The sequence below is a fragment of the Chelonoidis abingdonii genome, chromosome 8 (assembly GCF_003597395.2).
Source record: "Chelonoidis abingdonii isolate Lonesome George chromosome 8, CheloAbing_2.0, whole genome shotgun sequence".
In the NCBI taxonomy this organism is placed as follows: domain Eukaryota; kingdom Metazoa; phylum Chordata; order Testudines; family Testudinidae; genus Chelonoidis; species Chelonoidis abingdonii.
In genome coordinates this window covers 66,698,441-66,720,309 of record NC_133776.1, presented here as the reverse complement: position 1 = coordinate 66,720,309, position 21,869 = coordinate 66,698,441, and the positions used below count along the sequence as shown (strand labels likewise).

The 21,869-nt window shown below is 51.0% G+C and overlaps 1 protein-coding gene across 2 annotated transcripts; it reads left to right on the top strand.

The window, feature by feature from the left end:
* The first annotated feature begins 2,032 nt into the window (after positions 1-2,032).
* PLP1 (proteolipid protein 1) lies at positions 2,033-20,036 on the top strand. 2 transcript variants are annotated; one of them, XM_032772170.2, is made up of 7 exons: positions 2,033-2,173; positions 10,827-11,013; positions 12,564-12,720; positions 14,824-14,992; positions 15,735-15,808; positions 17,048-17,113; positions 17,868-20,036. In XM_032772170.2, the coding sequence occupies exons 1-7, from the start codon at positions 2,170-2,172 to the stop codon at positions 17,937-17,939; spliced, it is 729 nt and encodes a 242-aa protein (XP_032628061.1). In that variant the 5' UTR covers positions 2,033-2,169; the 3' UTR covers positions 17,940-20,036. The 2 variants fall into 2 exon arrangements, with proteins under 2 accessions (XP_032628061.1, XP_032628060.1); XM_032772169.2 differs by having other exon boundaries at positions 12,564-12,825.
* Positions 20,037-21,869: the final 1,833 nt, after the last annotated feature.

Below are 21,869 nucleotides of genomic sequence, written 5' to 3'. Positions count from 1 at the left end.
GGGATCCACAGGAACCATTCCAGGCTGCTGGGGGATGATCCTTGGGGGAGGGCCAGGTGCTGCACTAGTGCGGTTGCAGAAGGCTGTACTTTCCACCTGGCCCCAGGGGGGATTGGCCCTAGGAGACAGACAGCCCCGCTTCTGCCTGCTCTCAGCCTGGCTCCAAGGAAGTGGCAGGGGGTAGCCTCTGGCTATAGGAGGATTCCCACAGGTGGGGGTTGCTAGGCACATCCCCTGACCACACCAACTTCTTTGCCAACTGTGCCTCCTCCATCTCCTCCCTGGCAAACAAGCTGCTTTGCCCAGGTGGGCTGTGTGCTGGTGGGCTCTATGCCCATCCAGCCTGAGGTCTAGGCTTGGAACACAGAGAGCCCTGGCCAGGGCCAGCTCCAGGCCCCAGCGCGTGCTTGGGGCGGCATGCCGCGGGGGGCACTCTGCCGGTTGCCGGGAGGGCGGCAGGCGGCTCCGGTGGGCCTCCCGCAGGCGTCCCTGCAGAGGGTCCGCTGGTCCCGCAGCTCCGGTGGAGTATCCACAGGCACGCCTGTGGGAAGTCCACCAGAGCCACGGGACCGGCAAGTTGCAGAGCGCCCCCTGCGGCATGCTGCTGTGCTTGGGGAGGCGAAATGGCGAGAGCCGGCCCTGGCCCTGGATAAGTGCTCATAGCTGTTATCACAGTCCTTCTCCTGCAGCTGAGAGCTGGATGGGCATAGATGTACTCAGGTGCTCACTAACCAGGGTATGTTAGCCTGCATGTGGTGTTTAGCCCCAGGGTGGGAATGCTTCACTCATTTGCTTTAGAAAGAGGCCTCCCTTTAACCCAACAGCCTGGAGTCCCTCTGCTCTCCCTTGTCATTATATCAGTAGAAGCAAGCTGGGGATTAGGAAGTAGAGGTGGAAGGCTTCAAACAAGCCATTGGCTTGGGCACGGGCACTTTTCTTCCTGGCCAAAGTTAGTGCTGGGGAAAGGGGCTGGCTTGGCAGCCCTGGAGACTGGAGTCCTGCCCACCAATAAACTCAGAGATGGTGTGGCAGCTGAAGAATGCACTTTCCCACACTGTCCCACTGATCTCTTGGGCCCAGAAGGACCATCTCCAGGGTCTGTGTGGCCCATTCAGTCTTTGATCTCTCTGATGAGCGTGCCATTCAGTTACCAATGAGCATGGTGGAGAGGGATGCTAGCTAGATGCCAGCCCAACCCTGACTCCACCACATTACACCAGTCCTTTTCTGATGTTCCTCTGACGTGTCACGGCCACATCAGATCCCTTTGTGACATGTTTCATTCTCCATTATCCCAGGGCAGGAAAGTTGTGGTCACTCTACAACTGGAACCTGGAGATGGAGAGAAAAATGGAACCTGGCCCCCTTCCTACTCCTCTACCCTGAAATCTAGTAGTTTGGGAAAAGTGGAACCTGGATTTTAAGCACCTTGAGTTTGGATTTTGATCCTACAGACCCCAAACCCAACCTACAAGGCTTTGCAAAACCCCACCCACACCTTGTGGTGTCTCCCCTTTAACATAAACCCAAGTTAAAAATAGATCCTTTCTGGGAGAGGGGGCTTCTGTCCTGAGATTCTGTCGTGATAGGAAGTTTTATGGCTGGTTATAAACTCTATTCCAGTGGGGATTTGTGATGGCAAGGACAGCTCAGCCATCTGTGCTCTGTCACAGTAATTATGTTCCTATATGTAGCAATTGCACAGGTGAACACTGTGTATAGGTGCCCTCAGTAAGGCCCAAGCAAGGTCAATACAAATTAAATCAAATGTTCTAATCTCTTCAGTACTGAATTTGCTGCAGAACTGCCTGATCTGCCCACACGAAGCTGCTGGAGCGCCTGCTTTCTGACAACAGGGAAACAAACAAATCTGTGGCAGAGAGACATTGGCAGCCAAAGACAGTAGGGTACAATGGAGCAACCCTCAAGATGAGGGAGTAGCTCTGATGAGGGGGAGGGAGAATGGGAGGAGGAGGAGGAGAAAAGGGTGGCCTGTCTCTTTAAGGGGGCAGGCTGTCAATCAGAAAGTCCTTTTCTTTGCTGGAGAAGAGGCCAAAGATATTCAGAGAGACAAAGTAAAGCGAAGAGAGAGGCAAGGATTGTTCCAGCTGAACAAAGCAAGGCAGAAAGGGAAAGGAGGTGACAGGGATTTGACTGAATCCAGACGCAATGGGTGAGTATGAGAGGGAACTTTCCAAACTTTCCAGCTAACACAAAAGGAGATTCTTTAAAATCCAAGATTTCAAGGAGGGAGGGAGAGACTAATGCTGTGTTATTTTGTTTGAGCTAAACTTTCCTTCCTAGCAGGATGGTGAGACTTTAAGGGCCTTTGATCAGCTTGTTCCAAGTGCCTGGGGAGTTCCAGCAAGGAGGTGCCAAGCTGTAACTGACTAGGTTGGGTATCCTCCTGCCAGCAGCATGGAGCCTTGCTGCCCTCCAGTTTCCAAGTTACCAAGTTTTGTTACTGAACTGTTGTAGGTGCAGACTGGTGACCTGACACTGGAGTGACAAGAAAGGGGTTGTGGGTCAGAGGGGAGCCTGCTTTGGATGGGATATGCCTTCAAGCTAAATGTCCTACCTTGGAAAAGAAATTCTGCTGGTGCTGTTATGGGACAGTGATAGCTGCTCCATAGCAACAGTTGCAACTGGGTTTCTGTTTAAAGCTAAATTATGCATCCTCCTCTAAAATCCATATCCATAGTCAGATCGGCTTGAAAACCAGAGTGCCAATTCCAGGGCCAGGGGAGCATATGTGGGGCTAGTTTGAAGTCATCTGATCCAGAGGCTCCTGCTAATTTTAGTGTAGTTGTCAGTTCTCTCTCAAAATCCACATTGTACTCAAGAAGTGACCAGTGGGTTATCAACGTTTCCATGTGGCCACCACCTTGTACCACACAGAACCTTTCCTGGATCATCTCCATGGCAAGCCCCGCAACCCTACACAGCTGACTCCCCTCTCTCTATTTCATTCTGCACTCCACTGGGAAGGGCTCCAGGAGAACCCGTGCTTTGATTCCGGAGGCTGGTTCAGCAATGATGTGACTCCAGGGCCTCCGACTTCCTGGGTCCTCATGATGCTTTGCTCCGAGGTCAGCCAGCTCCATGGGAGGAGCTGTGGCACTGGCCGCCATGGCTCTGTCCCAGATCTGCTTTCAATTTAAAACTCCTTGTGGACAAGGTGGAAGGGGAGATGGCATGTGCAGGACTGAAGGAAATGGAGTGTCAGTCGAGGGAGGTCTCTGGTGAGGAGGGACAGATGAGAGGAATGGGGATGAAGGGAGATATTGTAGACTCCAACTGCCAGGATACTGGGGCCACGAGGAGACATATCCAGCTGACCAGTCCTTCAGCTTGGAATTGGATTCCCTGCATACGGGAGCTTCTAAACAGGAAGGCTGGAGAACACCAGAGAGAGATCAAGCATTAGGTTACAGATAGGGAATATAGGGTACATCTACACTGCTGTGAAGCCGCAGCGGCACGGGCTTCAGCGTGGGCTGTACAAGCCTGCCCAGGACCCTGCCTAATTACTTGAGGCTTCACTGCTCCAATACCCAAGCCAGCTACATTAAAGCTATCTCAGGTATGTCTATACTAGTTGCAGTAGCACCCTATACATTGCAGTATAGACAAACCCCCAGTGATCAAATGTTGTATCTTTAGAGGGGTGGCATGGTCTAGTGATTAAGGCAAGGGACCAGGAATCCATGGTTCCAGTCCCAGCTATGCCCCTCAAGTGTTGTGTGACCTTTGGCAAACAACCTAATGTTCAGTGCCTCAGTTTCCCCATCTGGAAAACAGAGATAATAACCATTACCTACTTCACAGGGCTGTTGTGTGAATTAATTCAAAGTCTGGAAAGTGCTTTGAGGTGCTCAGAAGAGATGTGCTATCTAATTAGGAAGTGCTACTATGACAGGTTTATAAGGATCCCAGAGTGCTTTACACTCAGATAGCTAGGCAGATGATCACTTTATACCCCTCACTTAAATTCAGCCACCACTGGGGAGAAACATGACAGCTATTTTAACAGTGCACAGTAACTCATAGGGCAAGAAGTGAAGATTATGGTATTTAATGGAACCACAGGGGGAGCTGAGGAGTAAAATGAATTCTCATTTTCACAGTCAACCTTTCCAGCATTAATTTGATGGCTTAAAAAAGGCTGCTGCTTTTTTTTTTTTTTTGATGCAACATTTTTTTGATGCAATATTGTTAATTTCCTCCTAACAGTTGAATCTTTGCATCAGGAAGTCCAAAGCTCTCTTCTGGGTCTGAGTCCAGTGGCCATTTCCTTGGCAACCAGACAAGATGCTTCGTTCTGGGGTAACCTGGCAACTGTTTGCTCAGACCTGGGAGCTTTGGACACCGCAGCAGGAATGGGGTGGAGCTGAGGAGTGAGGGTGGAGGCAAAAGGCAGGTGCAGTCACACCAAGGCCAGAGGCCTAGAACAGACCCAACAGCGAGGCTGGTAAGGAATGAAGGAGGCTGCTTGTGTGGTCAGAAACGTGATGCTGTAAAATGGTACCTTCCTGCTCCCCAGACCAGCTCCCTGGCAGGCTTTGAGTCTGTTCTGCTGAGTTTGCTGATGCAATCATGTGAGCTCTGCTGTTTGCTGGCTCTGCATCATCATCAGAACTGGCTGTTAAATTCTAGGGACAGGGGCTTTGTTCATGGCCATGATGTAGGAGACAGCAAGAAAACACAGGCTGGGGCCATGTTCATTCTTGGACTGAGCCCTTGAAGCTGGACCCCGGTTTTCAGACTCCAGCCAGGTGCAGAACTGTGTTAGAAATACCTGTCTTTGGCTTGCAAGGGGAGCCAGGGGCTGTGGAATGGCCCGGGCAGGGGGGACCATGGGAAATTCCTGATGCCCTGTTACTGAGTCACTTTCCTGGCCAGAATGGCACTCTAGTGATGCTCACTTTCTGCCCTTTTCGAGCTGCAGCCAGGGAGTGACCACAGACTGACCTGAGTTTCCAGCACAGGCAGAGGCTGCAGGGAGAGGACAGCCCTCTTCTGCATCCTCACTTCCCTTCCCAGAGAGCACAAGGCCCCGTGTCTGCCTCTGGGGAGGAGGGCCGGGGTCACTGGTCCGCTTGGAGTGATAGGGACAGAGATGGGGCCCCATGGGCTCTGTCAGGGAGACCAGTAGCTTGCCTCTGAAGAGCTGGCAGAGACTTCTGCAGTCTGCCAAGGGAAACAGGCTGTGAGGCCCTGCAGGCTACCTGGGGGTAATCTGGGGAGGGTGAGGAGCATCTGCCCCTAGGCACTGGCTGGTCTCTGATTAAAGAACCTCCTTTTGCCTTTGCCACGTCTGTTGCTCCAAAGGTCTGTGCTAAGGGGAGATGGGGATGCATTTAGCACCATGGCCCCAGTAATAATCATAAGATATCTTAACCCGGGGCAGTCTTGCAGGCTTGTGCTGCTCGGAGGAGACCACCTGGGATGGTTTTCTACCTTTTAACATTACCCAGGATCGCCAGGGCCCTGGAGCTTTGGCTGATCCCGGGCAGCCCCTGGGGCCTTTCCCCAGCTGGTGAAGGGCTGCCCACAGGAAGCCACGCTCCCCTAATCCCAACACCAGCTCTCCGCTGGAGTTTGTTAGAGTGGCTGCATGGGGGCCTCACAGAAGAGGCTTTGTCCCGACTGGGGATCTATGGGGCTGTGAGGCCCTTGTTTGTCTCTGGCACCTCCTGGCAATATGCAGTTACCTCACTGCTCTGCACCCCCTCCTCGCCCCCCCCTGTACCAGTCAGGGCTGGGCTAGCACACTGGACCTTTCAGCACTCATCAGCCCCGTCAATGGGAGCACTGTGTGGGGGGAGCTCTCGGGGGGGCGGAGGGTGGCAGAGGCTGGGGGTGTTGCACTGCTGGGAATGGGAGGGTCTGTGACTTGGAGAGACAGGGCTCCTAGTTCAATGGCTCATCCTGTTGTTTTGGCCTTATTGTTCTACCCCATTCGTCAGCTGGGCTGAGGTACAAGGCTGGGAATTGTGCTGATACAAGGGGCTCTTTCTCTTACCCCCTTCACAAGAAGCCTTCCCCGCCTCCCTTCAGTTGTGTCCCAGATTCCTGCAGCATGTGACTCACCACTGCCTCCCAGAGCCCCTGTGCTCCCAGGCCAGAGAGGGGCGAGGAGAGATCCAGGCAGCATTGGAGCAGGATGGGCTCTGCTGAGATGGATCCCTGTACAAGAGGTCCCCAAAAACAATCACATCCATCGCTGTGAGGTGTGGACACAATCTACAGTGCAATGTGCAGCGTCTTGGGTGCTTCGCTTGCTGCCTCTGGCTGAAACAAAGCAAAACCTATTCTTGCAAAGTGCCTCCCAGATTGGGACATTCAACCATCTCCAAAGCATCTTGCCTAGATTGCTCCTTTCGTTGGAGATTAAAACCACGTTGGCCCATTTCCCAGGGTCTATATCCCAAAAACTACCCCTGCAGTCAGTGCCCCCATGGGCAAACTCTGCCAACAGACTAAGGACTGGCTGGGCCAGAGAGACCCAGCTCTTCTCACCTTCCAGAGCAGGGCCCCTCCATTAATGGGCAGTGGGATAGAACAGGGGAAGCCTGTCTGTGTTTTGTGGCTAGCCAGTAGGTGAGATGATTTCAGGCCCCTGGGCTGGCCAGCCAGCACGCAATTCACGTGCCAAATGTGGAAGAAAGGAGGGCAACTTTTCCCTGCTGCAGCTGCAGTGCTAAGCATTAAAGCCCCAATTCAGGAAAGCACCTGTTTAGCGTTAAGCATGTGTCTGAATCTCATCCGCTTCAATGGGATTTGAGCACATGCTTAAGGTTAGAGCAACTTGCTTAAGCGCCCTTCCCGAATAGGGAGCCTTCACTGAATCAGGGGCTGTCATAGCTTTCTGAATTTCCTGCAACTGCTCTTCCATGGGCCTTGTCTCCTGAAAGGTGACTGCCTCTCACAGTGCAAAGCAGGTGGCTCAGGGTGCAAGGACCTCTCTGAAGATCATCTCATAGCAAATCCTAGGCACTGGAGCTGGAGGAGCACCATGTATCCAGTTCATCTCCCAGGCCAGTTCAGGCTTGTTCCTTACACCCCATTTTCTAGCATTTCCTCCAGTCTGGGTCTGACCATCCCAGGTGATGGGGCTTCCACCACCTCCCATAGGAATCTATCCCATAACCTGATGCTTTAAAGAAGTCCATCTGGATTTTTCCAGCCTAAATTCCTTCCGTTTTCTGTCCAAAACTACCAGATTTATCCAAGCGTTTAGGCTGGGATTGTCAAAGACTGGCAGAGGTTAGGTACCCAAATCCCATTAGGAATCAATAGGAATTGGGTGCCTAACATCTTTAGTCCCCTTTGACGAGCCTAACCTTTTTGTGTCAGGAAATAGGTATTGAGTGCTCATTGCTCACAGAGGCTCCTGGGCAGCGATGGATGGGCTGGAAGTGTCTTTGCTTAATGGTAGCTATTACTGGCTATTAGTTAGCTATCATCTAGATTAGACAGTGGCCTGCTTGTCCTGTTACCTCCCAATTTCCAGGCTGGGTTGGCTAAGCAATTTAGGTACAATGTAGGAAGTTAAGCTACTTGCTGCAGGTTGCCCGGTCTCACACATACAGGGCCTCCTACTGATCTCACAGCAGTGTGACTCCCTCGGCTACTCCTGGTTTACATCAGTGAATGCAGAATCAGGCCCATGGTCAGTCGTTCATCTTGGATTGGCTCCCAGTCCCTTGCAGTAGCCAACGGAGAGGATGCCAAACTCAGGCTGCTTGGCTGGGGTGTGGGAGCACATTCCTGGAGAGTGACATCAATGGGAAGATCACGCTGACTGATGGAATCCACTTCCATCTCGTGCACTGGTCCAGACCTGCTGCAGAATCACCTGTCTGCCATGAGTCACACATGCTGAGGAGGCCTGCCTGATCCCAGCCTGCCGCTCCCATGGACGCAGCCATACAGGCCCTGCAGCAGCCACCAGCACATACTGCTGACCACGGTGCTGGTTCCAAACCTCTGGTAACTGAATAGTCGGCCCATTGTTCCCTGTTTGCTTCCCCTGGTCCTACTCTGCCCCCGAGCATGGCGAACACTGAGGAGCACACACAAGCTGGCAAGGGAAGAACAAAGCCCCATTGTTCTCAGTGCCATGAAGGGATCAGTACAGGCTGTAACCTTGCACTTGAGGGGAGGGGAGAGCATCGCTGCCAGTGACCTGTGGATATCTTATGGGCCCATTCTTCAGCAGGAAGAGAAAAACAGGGTGAGGTGGAGTAGGGAGGGAAGTGGGTGTTGGAAAATTCCCCGCAGCACATTCATGGAAGTAAGGCGGCAGAGAGCAGTGGGTGTCATCTAGACGAACCCTCTTCTTTATTAAAATCCATCAGTCTTGTGTGTGTTTAGAACGAGACCAGTACAGCCACAACTCCCAGCTGCAATAGGGACCGGTGGGAGATGTGCAAACTGTCTGCAATCACCCAATGCTCTGGCCATGTTCACAGGGAGGGGCTCTCACAGAAAGGGGAAGAAACAGCAGAGAATGAGGGAAGGAAGCTGCTGCTCGGGGGTAGGGTGACCAGACAGAAAGTGTGAAAAATCGGGATGGGGGTGGGGGTAATAGGAGCCTATATAAGAAAAAGACCCCAAAATCGGGACTGTCCCTATAAAATCAGGACATCTGGTCACTCTACTCTGGGGCGACTGTGATTTTTACAGGAAGCAGCTGGTTTCAGCTTTGGCTTGAGTTTGTCTTGGGTTTTGTTTTGTTTTTTAACTACTGGAGATAGGCCTGAACTGGAACTCCAGGGTCAAACATCTCCTGCTCTGCACAGGTTCCGAATCCAGAGCTGGATCCAGCATCAGAACTGGATTTGTAGGTGGCCTTTATTTGTGTGATGGGTCAAAACAAAACCTCAGTCTGCACACACCTGAATTTTGCCCGTTTGAGAATTCAGACCTAGACCTCTATCTTGTACCTGAGCAAGTTCCTGCAGATTAAGGGCCTGATTCTCAGAAGAACTTAGTACCTGCAGCTCCAGCTGAAACCAATTGGAGCTGCAGGTGGGTGGCACTTCTGAAAAGCAGGCCCTAAGTCTAGCCCTCCAGCACACAAGCTATATATAGGCACCACAGCAGAGCAGGTGTTCTCTGGGATTACACCTACAACATCAGCACCAAGGTGCAGGTAAATGTAAAGAGGCTCAGCTCTGGATGCATGATTGGCTGTACTAGTTAGCAGCGTCAGTTTTATTCAGACTTCCTGCTGAGGGATGGTGTGGGCTGGGGAACTTGCTGACATCCAGAAGAGGGATACTGAGTGCCACGGTCTTCTGCATAATATTCCGATTGGGTGACTCAAAGTGTAAGAAGGACAGGATGCCAGATCCTCAAAGGCATTTAGGCACCTAACTCCCATTGGCTTAGATGGGGTGAGTGTCTTTGAGGATTTGAGCCAGGATACTGGTTGTATCAAACGGATTCTTTCTCTCGTCCCTCTAAGCTGGTGGGAGTGTTGTGTGATAAGCACAGGGCTTGTGTCTGTACAGGGGATGAGAGCACTGCATGCTATTTATTATTTCTTTGCTTGCCCGTCGGTGGGTGTCAGCGCTGGTGGTGGTATCATCCGCTGCAGCTGAAATCCACCCCAGTGCGAAGAGCCAGCACGAGACTTATAGAACCATAGGGCTAGAAGGGCTATTTCAAGGCTTAAGTAAGAATGAAGTGCATAAATGTCACCCTCCATCTTCAGTGCCAAGGTAAACATCATACATTAAAAAAAGTTCTCATCTGTGACTATCACAACAGCTCTCATTATTCATGTGGGAAGCCCTTTTAACATCTCATTTGTCTCTCTCCCTGTGAGATTTCACTCAGCTTGGTCCTCAAATGGAGACTAGTCAGTTTCACCTGTGTTGCTAGCAGCTAGTCAATTTCAGTTCCCTGTTCCTGAGCCCTAGGGCAATGCTTTCATTCACAGGCAGAGGAGGTCCACAGGGGACACCATGTCCTATCTAATTAACCTGGGAGGGGCTCAGATATTAAGGAGGAGCGCCCCAGTACTAAAACTTGAGAATTAGATCTTAGCTTCTATATCTGGTGTTCTTACAGACAGGGCCACCCAGAGGATTCAGGGGGACTGGGACAAAGCAAGGGAGCTGCGGCACTTGTACTCACCCAGCGGTGGTCTGGGTCTTCGGCAGCATTTCAGCAGCAGGAGGCCCTTCAGTCTCTCCAGGTCTTTGGCAGCACTGAAGGGCCCCCCGCCGCCGAAATGCCGCCGAAGACCCAGAGCGACTGAAGGGCTCCCCGCCGCCGAAATCCAGGCCGAAGACCCAGAGATACTGAAGGGTCCCCTGTCGCTGAAATGCCGAACGAAGACCCAGAGTGACTGAAGGGCCCCCCGCCGCTGAAATGCCGCTGAAGACCCAGAGCGACTGAAGGGCCCCCTGCCACCAAACTGCCTGCCGAAGACACGGACTGCCACCGGGCCATGGCTTGCGGGGCCCCTACAGGGCCCGGGGCCTGGGGCAAATTGCCCCACTTGCCTCCCTCCTCTGGGCGGCCCTGCGTACAGAGCAGAGCACCCACAACTGCAGCGTCAATGCCGCTGAGTTTGGCTCTCCAGCCCTGCAGATGGATGTTTTCATTTTTCTTAACATTGGGAAAACCATTTTTTTCTTAGTAGGTTATTTAACCCTCCCTTGTTCCCCACCCTTTATTAGTTTTTATTAATAAAGTTTTCATGGGGTGGAGGAAGGGGAGGGGCACGTCTAACCTACCTGACAGTGCGCCACCCCTTTGGGATAATGACAGAGCTCTGTGATCGAGATGATTTCTCTCTTCTTCCCTAGGTTGGTTAGAGTGCTGCGCAAGATGTCTGATAGGGGCACCTTTTGCTTCGCTGGTTGCCACTGGCTTGTGTTTCTTTGGGGTAGCACTGTTTTGTGGCTGTGGGCACGAAGCACTCACTGGCACCGAGCGGCTAATTGAGACCTACTTCTCCAAAAACTACCAGGATTATGAGTATCTTATTGACGTGTAAGTATTCGTCCTCTCATGCTCTAGACCCTGATGTCCCTTTCCAGGGCCCACTTCCCAGCCATCACTCCCTTGGCTTTGGAGGGCTGCACAGGATTCCCATCAGAACTCTGCACCACTCTGCAGTCACTCAGGGGCTAGTGTGAAGCTGTAAGAGATGCTGCCTCTCCCTTAGCTACTAAGATAACTCAGTCCCTGCCATCCAGCGAGAATGAGATTAGGGCCAGGATCTGAAGCTGGCTTTCCCACAGGGTTGTGCAGAGTACTAATCACTAGGCTGCAGGGCTGGCAGTGCAGTGAGTCCATGTTCTGGAAAAAAGATTCAAAATGGACTCGTGGTTTTGGGTGCTTAACTTGAGACACCTTGAAGTGGTCTCATTTTCAGAGGGATGGTGCTCAGCACTGTCTGAAAATCAGGACCCCTTCAGGATTCTCACACTGGGCACCCAAAAATCAGGGCACCCAACATCACCAGTCACTTTTGAAAATTTAGGCCAGAAACTCTTAAAACTTCTGGGCAATAACGTGCCATCACCACCTTCACAGCCAGCTCTGAACAAGCCCAGGCCTGTTATGGGTTAGCTGGTTATCTTGGTATCAACATGCAGCTGAACTGGGAAACAGGCTCCATGATCCATTTCTATGGGGTCATTGATCTGCTTGCTTCTTACACAGGTCAGATGATTCCTTCATCCCAAAGGGAAGAATTGGCCTCCTTTGCAAATCTCTGGACATGCAGTTAGTTCAGCCCTGTTCCCATCACCTTGGGCTGTTAAGACCCCGTGATCATGGGGCTGTCTATGACTGCCGGATTTGCTTTGACTCGAGGGAGTTCTGAGCACTGAGCTCTTTCAGTCCAGACTATGGCAGAGGCTTGGTGAGACTGCTGAGTGTTCTCCCTGCCTGGAGGGGGCCCTTCTTCATCTTGTTTTTTTCACACGTGTTTTCTATCTGACCCTTGCTAGGTACGGTGGATATAGTGTTGGATCCTCTGCTCTCGGTAGGTATGGAGAACACAGGGTAGCCATACTTGCCAGGCAGAGCAGGTCTCGCTGCCCTCGATTTACCACGCTCTCTGCCTGGCTTTATACACAGGCATGGGCCCAGGTATCTCCTTTTCTCCTGCCCTGCTGTGCCACCCATAAGCCATTCAGGCAGATGCTTTTTCCCTACCTCTTGCCTGCTCCATTGGTCATTTCCTTTGGGATCTTCCTCATTCTCCCTAGCCTATTCCTCCCTGCTCCCATTTGAGGTAGCTTCCCTGATCACTTTAGCCTGATTCTGGAGTGGAGGGGGAGTACCAGAGACCAGAACTTGCTTCTCAGGCTCTAGGTAAGTCCTGGGGAGCTGTTCATATAGGCCATCCTTTGCTCTGTCTTTCCTGGGAGGGAAACTCGCTGCTGGTGGCTCCCAGGAGAGATTCTCTCTGTGGTGCATCCTGTTGCTCCCAGGGAGTTTGAAGGAGGAGATCCGCAATGAGAGTTAAGAGGTTATCTGTCTCTCTCTCCCTCCCTCTCTTTGTCTCTGTTTCTTCCCTGTGTCCCCTCCAGGATCCACGCGTTCCAATATGTCATCTATGGAACGGCTTCTTTCTTCTTCCTCTATGGAGCCCTCCTTCTGGCTGAGGGCTTCTACACCACTGGTGCCGTCAGGCAGATCTTTGGCGACTACAAGACCACCATCTGCGGCAAGGGCCTCAGCGCTACGGTAACAGGGGGCCAGAAGGGGAGGGGTTCCAGAGGCCACCATCAAGCTCACTCTTTGGAGCGGGTGTGTCAGTGTTTGGGAAAATGTCTAGGACATCCCGACAAGGTGATCTTAACCAGGGTTTGGCACTAATTCACGTGACTGGAACACTTGTGCAGGTTGACGTGACTGATGGGCATGAGACTGCAGCCCTGTTCCATCCGGCTGACCGGCTCCGGTGGGAGTCGCGTACCCGGTGGAACGACTGCACTGATTCGATGGCATCTAAAAGGAAAGCGCCCCCCGCCGGCTCAGCTGCCCTGCCACCGGAGGCTCCCCAGGGCCAGATGCACTCCTCACCACCCCAGCTACATCTCCTGCTACCTTTGCTGACCTCTTATTTGTTAACCCCTTCCCCACTCTTATTCTCCCTCTATTCAAGCCCCTCCATTGTTTCTATTTGCAGGAGGTTGCACTTTAATTTTAATGTTTAAACAAAAAGCATTTTGTTTGAAGTCAGTTGACTTCACTGGCAGTTGCAGGGGCCCTGTCACCCCACAGGATTCAGCCCCGGGGGTTATCAGTGATTATTATTTGTATTCCAGTAGTCCCTGTAGGCCCAGATCAGGGCCCCATTGTGGTCGGTGCTCCACATAACCCAAAGACACTCCCTCCCCACAAACATATGTATTCTGCATTGTGTTTGTGCAGTGGTCTGGTGGGGCGGGGTGTTTAGATATTATTTAATAATCAATAAGGAATGGGTCTGCTGGCCGTCCTCCTCTGCTCAAAGGCAGCAGCGACTCTGGCAATCTGCCTCCACCGGTGGCCTCCACTGCAGCTGACTAAGACTCATGACTCGTGACTTTGCGGGGTCACAAGTTTTAGGATTGTTCAGCTTGAGTCACCTTAAAAGGGTCTGCTTTTAAGAAAGGGCTGAGCTCCAGTCCTCTGACAGCCAGGCTCTGTTGCCATGTCTCAAACTGAGTGCCCGAAAATCAGTAGCCACTTTTCAAAACCTTGGCCACTGTGCAATGACAGGGCAATCGTGGACATGACAGTGCCGCAGTGAAACATCAGGAGTTGTCTGGAGGCAGGGAGATCAGGCAGTGCTAAAGCAGTTAGAAGGAGAGTTTTATAGCTTGACCTTCAAACAAATTGTTTCTTGTTCAAACATCCAACATTAAGCCAATACTACAGCAAGTGCCAGCTGTTCTCTATGAGCCCGATCCTACAAGGGGCTTGAAAAACTAGGGGTTGCGGTTAGGTTTAACACCTCTCAGGACTGGGCCATCTGACAGCGTGTCCCATGTGTTATTAGACACAACGCAGCTTTTTAGGCCTTAATCCCAATTTTAATTCAAAAGGTTCATTTCATCTGCAATTCCCAGCTTACAGAAACAGTGAAGGGTGCTCCTGGCCTTGGGGAACTGAGCAGAACGGATGCGGATTCCTTTTAAGATCATTTATTTTGCACCTCATGGGCCAGATTTTCAATATTGGGTGGATACAACTGCACTCACTGGTTTGCACACACCCTGCTGATGTCCATAGTACAGTTTGCCCCTGCACTGAAGGCTGCACAAGGCCCAGTTATGCCCATCGGTGAATTTCACGCACAGATCCCCAGTGTGTGTCTGTACAAATCAAGGATTGGCGCATGCCTGTGGCGAGTGAAATACTGCCCAGGCCAGGTGTGTAGATAGATACTCAATCCACACACATAGATTAGATATTGGCGCACGGGAATTAGCCAGGTGCAAGAACGTGTGCACAGTTGCGTGTGCCTGACTTTGAAAATTTGGCCCACTTAGATATATTTTTTCAATTGTGAGTGTGTGTCTATTTACAGGAGTGTGCCTGTGTGCATATTGATATTGACGCATGTGTACAGACACACACACAAAAACACATGGTGTCAGTTCTCTAGCCTTCCCACAGGCAGACAACTGCCCTGTTGTGTCTGCTGGAGGTGCTCTCTCTTTCCTTCCGATTGGTGGAGATCCTTGCATTGCATCTCATGTCAGGCTGCTTGCAGATCTCCAGTCTCATGCTCTCATGTCTGAAGGCTCTGGCAGCACATTAACCCTTCTCCTGCCATCTTGCTTGTCTTGACCATTTCAGTTTGTGGGCATCACCTATGTCCTGACCGTCGTCTGGCTCCTGGTGTTTGCCTGCTCTGCTGTGCCCGTCTACATTTACTTCAACACTTGGACAACATGCCAGTCCATTGCCTTCCCCACTAAGACCTCTGCCAGTATAGGCACGCTGTGTGCTGATGCCAGGATGTATGGTGAGCCTTGGATTGCGTCTCTCTCTAATAAGCACCATTTTTTCAAAGACACAGGAACAGACCCAGGTCCCACTGAAGTCAATGGCAAGACTCCCACTGACTCCAGCAGCCCCCAGATTTGGCTTTGCATTCTAGACATTCTTGAAGAAAAGCCGATGATGCGGCAGGGAATTATGAGCAGAGATGTTTGGGTGGGATCAGCAGGGTCTTGGAAGGGTGATGTGACAGAATTTGGGGTGGATAGAACAGATGGCAGATATAGCAGAATTTGGTTGGAGGCACTTGCTGCTAGATGTATCTCAAACACTGAGAGTCTGTTTACACGGCAACCATGGGTTTGACTACAGCTTGTGTAGACATACCCAAGCTAGCTTTAACACAGCTAACTTGGGTACCGGTGGCCATGAAGGCACAGCAGCATGGTCTTCAGCATGGGCCACACACCTGAGTATTCACCCAGGTGGGCTTGTACCGCCCAGGCTAAAGTGCATCCTGCCACTGCTTCTCTGCGCCAGTAGCCAAGCCAGCTGGATTAAAGCTGCAGTCACACCCCGTGTTTGCAGCGTATTCATACCATTAGAATAGAATGACTTTCTTTCCACTCTCCTGTCTAAGTAACTGACCTGCCTTTCCCACTTTCTACATCCATTAGTGGCTCACAATGGGGAAGATTGAGCCAGGTTTCTTGTGCCCTGTGGAGTTCCACTCGGCTCATCCTGGATGACTTTTGTGTCTTATGTAGGTGTCCTTCCATGGAATGCTTTCCCAGGAAAGGTGTGCGGCTCAAACCTTCTGTCCATCTGTAAGACCCCTGAGGTGAGTGCACCGCTGGGTCATGCCAGCCATTCCTTCTGAGCAGGCACATGGATCAGGAGAGGCAAAGATGTTTGGCACCATCAGCCAACTTGGAGTTCTCGGTGCCAGGAGCCAGACCCTATTGCTGTGGGGTTGCATTATGAATTGGTATGTATAGACGGCTGGGTGAAAATTTAGGTTGGTTTCTGAGGCAGGGAGCATGGTCCCATTGTGCTTGGGGAGCGCATGGCACATTTTGACTGCTATCACAATCTAAATGACAAATTAAAATCATGTGATGTCACGTCTCATTTTAGAGGCAGTGGGCTCCAAGCTGGATGTGATCACAGAATTAGCAAGGCACTCACACCAGCGTAATTCCTTTGAAGTCAGTGTGTTGCAATGGTGCAATGGTGCAAGTGAGATGAGAATCAGTTTCAGTGAGATTAGAAGAGTTGACATAATCTGGTTTAATGTCCATACAGCAGCATAGGGTTGCTGGTTGACAATCTCTCTAAGTGAGCAAAAATATGAATCCTTCCAGGTCAGAGCTGGGTTGTTTTGGATGAACAGGGTAGCAAAGCCTAAAACACTGAATGCGAACAGCATAGACAGTGAATTATTGAGGAGGCCACATTGAGGAGCCCAAGATTAACTAGGAGGTGGCCATGTTGTATAGGACAGAGATCTATTGTTGGAAACGCCAACAGAGAGCACATCTGTCTATGGTACACATCTGTCCTCTGTCACTGTAGTATCAGAGCAGCTCTCAGTATCCCTCTGGGGTAGAGAAGTCCCATTATCCCCATTTTACAGACAACAGTTGAGGCAAAGAGAGATTAAGTGATTTATCCAAAGTTGCAAATGAAGTCTGTAGCAGAAGAACATGAGCCCAGGTCTCCTAAGTCCTAGGCTGGTGCCCTAACCACTGGAGCATCCTCCCTCACTGAATGGAGATAGAACACCCTTCTTTCCCCTGGGCTAGGCAATCCACACAGGACACCACTGGAAGTCCACAGGTAGAGCAATTTATAGAAGGGTCAAGGCTGGATGAATATGAATGTGCCTAAAGCAGACCCTCATGCCCATCACTGCCAAGTGCTGCTGGTACTGTAGATGCCATCTCACTGACTGACTCCACAGATCCAGTCCAATTTGGTGAAGAGAGGCCTGTTTGCAGATACCTTGTGGAAACCCCCTTTGCCTCTGCTGTCTGGGAAACATCTATAAATGGCAACTCATTGTTTTATTTCCTTGCAGTTCCAAATGACCTTTCACCTGTTTATTGCTGCATTTGTTGGTGCTGCAGCCACGCTGGTTTCACTGGTGAGTCAATGCTCCACCTAAAACTTCTCTTCTCATCCTAAGAGATGCTGTTAGGAGGTGAGATCATTAAAGCAAGGCAGCTGGTAGGCAAGAAACTCACTTAACACAGAGTGCCTGGTTATTTCTTCCTCTTGCTCACTGGAGCAGAGCCATGATTTTTAGAACCGAGAAGGTAGCAGGATAAGTTGCTGCTGGAAGGTGGGGATCATAAGGAGAGGTGGATAGTGTCATAGAATCACAGATGACAAGACTGGATGTGACCATCCGGCCCACGTAATCCAACTCCCTGCAACAAGCACTCTGCTGTATTGTATGCAGCCGTTCCCTGAACACCTCACGTAACTTACATTTCATCAGAGACATTCCATGCTAATGTTTTTGCACCAGTACTGCTGGTGAATGGGCTGCTGAAACTGCTGGGAAAATTGACCATTCCTTGAAAACTGACTATGCCTTGGTAAACTATTGCTGGTCCAACTAAATGAAAGGCATTCAAAAAGCCTGGAGAAGAGTGACTGACTGGTGTTAAGAAGGCCATCTCAGGCATCCTGAAGAGAGATGTCTAATCAGTTTGAAAGAGGCCGCGGCTTATGGACAGAGTAGGCCAGATCCTCAGCTGGTGTAGATCAACATGGCTTCATTGATGTCTGTGGATTTACACCATCTGGGGTTCTGGCCCAGCCCTGTTTCACTGCACACAGAATGTTGGTTTGAATCTTCCTATCTCTCACTTGCTCTTTTTCCCCCACCACAGCTCACTTTCATGATTGCCGCTACTTACAACTTTGCCGTCCTCAAACTCATGGGCCGAGGCACAAAGTTCTAGTCTGCCAGAGGGAGACGGGATATCCAAAATGCTCTTTTTTTTCTCTAACCACGAGGCTTTAACAATGCAGCCACCCAATACCAGGTCTCCTACTTTAACTCCATCTTCACTGCTGACTCCCCCTCTTCTTGCTCTATTGTATCCATCATGATGAGCATCACAAAGACAGGGAGACTCCCAACGATGGATACGTCCTCATGCACTTTTCTCTCGGTGTATGTCTGCAGCTATGTTGCTTTGCAGCAAGTTTTGCTGGGAATAGGGAAAGTTAAATGAAGAGGATTTCCTGCAGGGCTAAAAACAGAATAACGCAGATGCGGGATTGACTCCAACTTCCCGACATTTCCTAGAAATAGAAACGAGCCTTTCTGCTTCTGGGAGGCAGGAATCAATGTTGGTTGCTCTATTATGAGGAGAAAGATGCTGCATGCTACATTGAGAGAGGAGGAAGTGGCCTGGCCTTGATTCCATCACTAGAGACTCTCCTTGTTATAAAAGACACAGAATTTGCTTCCATCTTCATACTGCAGATGGAGGAGAAGAGGACTTCTGCACGGCAAAGAAAGAGAATTTACCTTAATCTGCATGCTGCAGCCAGGGCAAAAGGGGTTTAGAGCAAGGATCTTCCCAATATGGGGAGAGAGCACAGACCTCGATGCTCATAGAATCCCACTTCCTTAACACAGCCGCCTCTACTTAAAGCATAAAGGAGCTTGGTGTCTCTGTAGACAAAGGGGACTCTTGGTCTTACACCTCAGCAGAAATAGGATTAGAATTGTCTCAGCATTGCATGGGAGCCACTCCCTATGTCCCCTACTGCAGGTCCTAAGCAGTAGGGGAGAGGTGGATACCAGCTTGGACTAGAGGGACTTCTCTAACGAAGGGCCTGAGAGTGTAAACCCAGAGAGGTCCGTTTTGTAGACATGGGATAACTCTTTGGACTGTATGTCTTTTCGCATCTTTCCTCTTGTAACCAGCTGTGCAATTGAACTCTGTCATACCTTCACAATGGTGCTCTTCTCTTTGGGTGACGTTTGCTTCCGTAATGTTCTGTAAATCGAAGATCTTGATTTGTTTCCAATGCGTACCAAATGTAACCTTTTCTCCACTCCCAGCCCTCCCTTTTTCTCAATGGTTTCCCCAGAGCCAGACTGTATATTTTGAAACTGGCCAGAACCTGAAAGATTCAATATCTCCTTTTGACCATGGCCAGTCATTCAGAAGGCAATTAAATAAATGACTAAGGGGGGCACAGCATATTCTGCATGACTGGATTTACACAGTCTTTAAACATGGCCATTTCTGCGCAAATCCAAACCCTTCAGCTTCCATTTAGGTGTTTGTCACTGGGCAAGTTTATGAGCCAATGTTTGCGTATGCAGCCAAACTTAGAATGAGATTTTGATGTTTCCCTTTTCACTGGAGACACCAGGATGGGGAAAGGATCATATTATTTCAACTTGCTCAAGAGGGGGCAAGGTTCCAATTGAGAAGCTGCTCCCCTTTGTAGACTGACCATTGCCAGAAGTTCTCAGCAGTCAAACGACCACAGTGGCTCACAGACAAGGAGTAAAAAGTCCATGTCTGCTGAATATTCCTGGTTCCAGCCTTTCCCCTTCTGTTTTTGTTAACTATAGGTAAAGAAATTTGGCTTGGTGTTTATTTATTGAAGAAACTACTTTCAGTAGCAGACTGTAGCTCCTTCATTGCAGCGATTCTGACACCAGTTTCAGCAGGGACAGGGTCAGCCAGCAGTGCTGCCAAGCAGGGAGCATGGTGCATCTTTGCCACCATGTATGCTGAAATAGATTGGTTAGACTCCCCAGAGCACATAGGTTTGGGGAGCAGGTGGGATAAGATGGGGTAGGGTGGAATGGGATGGGAAGAAACCAGTCAAGATCAGGAAAATGAAGTCTTGTATTTTGTATTGATTTAATAACATAACAAATAACCAATCCCTCTCCCCGCTACCCCCCCTCCCGGAACCCAAACACACCCACAAAAATGAAAGTTAATCAACTGAAAGTGTTTCCTTCATTTCTGATCTAGAATTTCAACTTTTTAACCAATAAAAAGGAGCAAGTTTTTAGAGACTTATCTTATAAGGTGTATTTTATAAAATTAAAGAAAATAAATTAAAATTAAGACCATTCTGAACCCGCTTGTCCGCCTGTCTGTCTGGGACGGCCACCAGGCTGGACACAAAGGAGACTGCTTCCTGGTGAGCTTGCTTTGATAATAACTCTTTGATGTCATACCGGATGGAAGCAGAAGCACTGGCCCTGCTGCACAATACGCTAGACATGTCCCCGTAGAACACCCTAGCATGTGAAAGACATGACTGAAAAAATACAAATGAAAAAAATATCAGCAAGATAGGCCATAAAAAGAAGCAGGGAGGCAGGCCAGGACTGAGGGTCAGTGGCAGAGCTGGGTGGGAGCTAGGGTTGCCAGGCATCCAGTTTTACCAGGCTGTTAAAAGACCGGTCAGTGGTGCAGAGAGGCTAAGGCAGGCTCCCTGCCTGCCCTGGTTCTGTGCAGCTCCCCGCAAGCAGCCGGCATGCTGCCTCCATCCCGAGTGCCCAGAACCATGGGCGCTGAGTTGCTTGGGCACTCCTGTGCCCAGAAGCTGAGGCAGACAGGCTGGCCACTTTCAGGAGCCATGCAGAGCTGTCTGCGGTAAGCACCACCAGGCTAAAGCCCACACCCTTCTCGCACCCCAAACCCCAGGGCGGAACCCCCTCCTAGAGTCTGCATCCTGTACCCCAAACCCCCTGACCCAGCCCTGAGCCCCCTTCCACACCCAAACTCCCTCCTGGAGCCCGGACCCCGTGCCCCAACCCCATGCCCCAGCCCTGAGCCCTCTCCTGCACCCCAAACCCTCATTCCCTGCCCCACCCCAGAGCCTGCACTCCCAGCCAGAGCTCTCACCCCCTCAGCCCCCTCTCCGAGCCCAGGGAAAGTGAGTGGGGTGAGGGAGAGTGAGGGGGGGCAGGGGGAGAGGGAGCGACGGAGTGAGGGGGGGCAGGGCCTCTGGGAAGCAGGGCAGGGGGAGAGTCAAGGGTGTTCAGTTTTGTGTGATTAGAAAGTTGGCCACCCTAGAGGGAGCCCAAGACTAGAAGGTGCTGCAGATGAGAAAGCAGGTGTGTGGTGGAGTTCCTGTTACTAAAATAGCATGTGTATGCTCCAATACATCTGTTAGTCTTAAAGGTGCCCCAGGACTCTCTGTTGCTTAAAATAGCAAGGTTATTGCACTGGCAAAACAGCCTGATAAACGTGCACAACACTTGCCTGCTGCATCATTTGGTCACTGTTTCTGTCAATCCCTTGTTTTCATAAGTACCAGAAAAAAACAAGGCAAGGTGACAGCTTTATTAAGGGACACAAGAGCTGTGTGCACAGTACTATTATATGCTAGATCTGAGGGTGAGTCAGTCCCTTATGTGGGGGGGGAGGCAGATTCTTCCTAAAAGGGGGAGGGGCACAAGGCCTCACCCCCTCCATGGTCCTGCCCCTTCTCTTCCTCGCCGAGGAGCCCAGGCCCCTCCATGTGCCCGGGGTGGGTGGGGCTGAGAGCAGCCCCCAGCCTGTGCCCCTGCCCTCCCAGGTTCCCCACCCAAGACATGTGGAAGGTTTGCGGTTCCCCACAGATGCCTACGTGGCTCTTACCCCAACAAGGCTCCAGCTTCCAACCTGGCCAGGGGCGGGGAGTGGGGCCTCAGGAGCCAAAGAGCCACAGCTGGGCCATGGTAAGAGCTGCCTGGGCAGCTGTGGGGAGCCACGGACCCTCCATCTGCCATGGGCAGGGAGGCCCAGGGATGGGGACACAGGCTAGAGGCTGCTCTCGGGCCCAGGGCCGTCCTTAGCCATAGGCAGAACAGGCAGCCACCTAGGGCACCACTAGGTCTGGGAGCACCACTCTGCCGGGAG

Excerpts from the sequence above, each read along its gene's own strand:
- PLP1 (XM_032772169.2), top strand. Across the intron at positions 12,826-14,823 it reads GTCTAGGACATCCCGACAAG|TTTGTGGGCATCACCTATGT; the intron begins GTGATCTTAACC and ends TGACCATTTCAG. Across the intron at positions 17,114-17,867 it reads CAGCCACGCTGGTTTCACTG|CTCACTTTCATGATTGCCGC; the intron begins GTGAGTCAATGC and ends CCCCCACCACAG.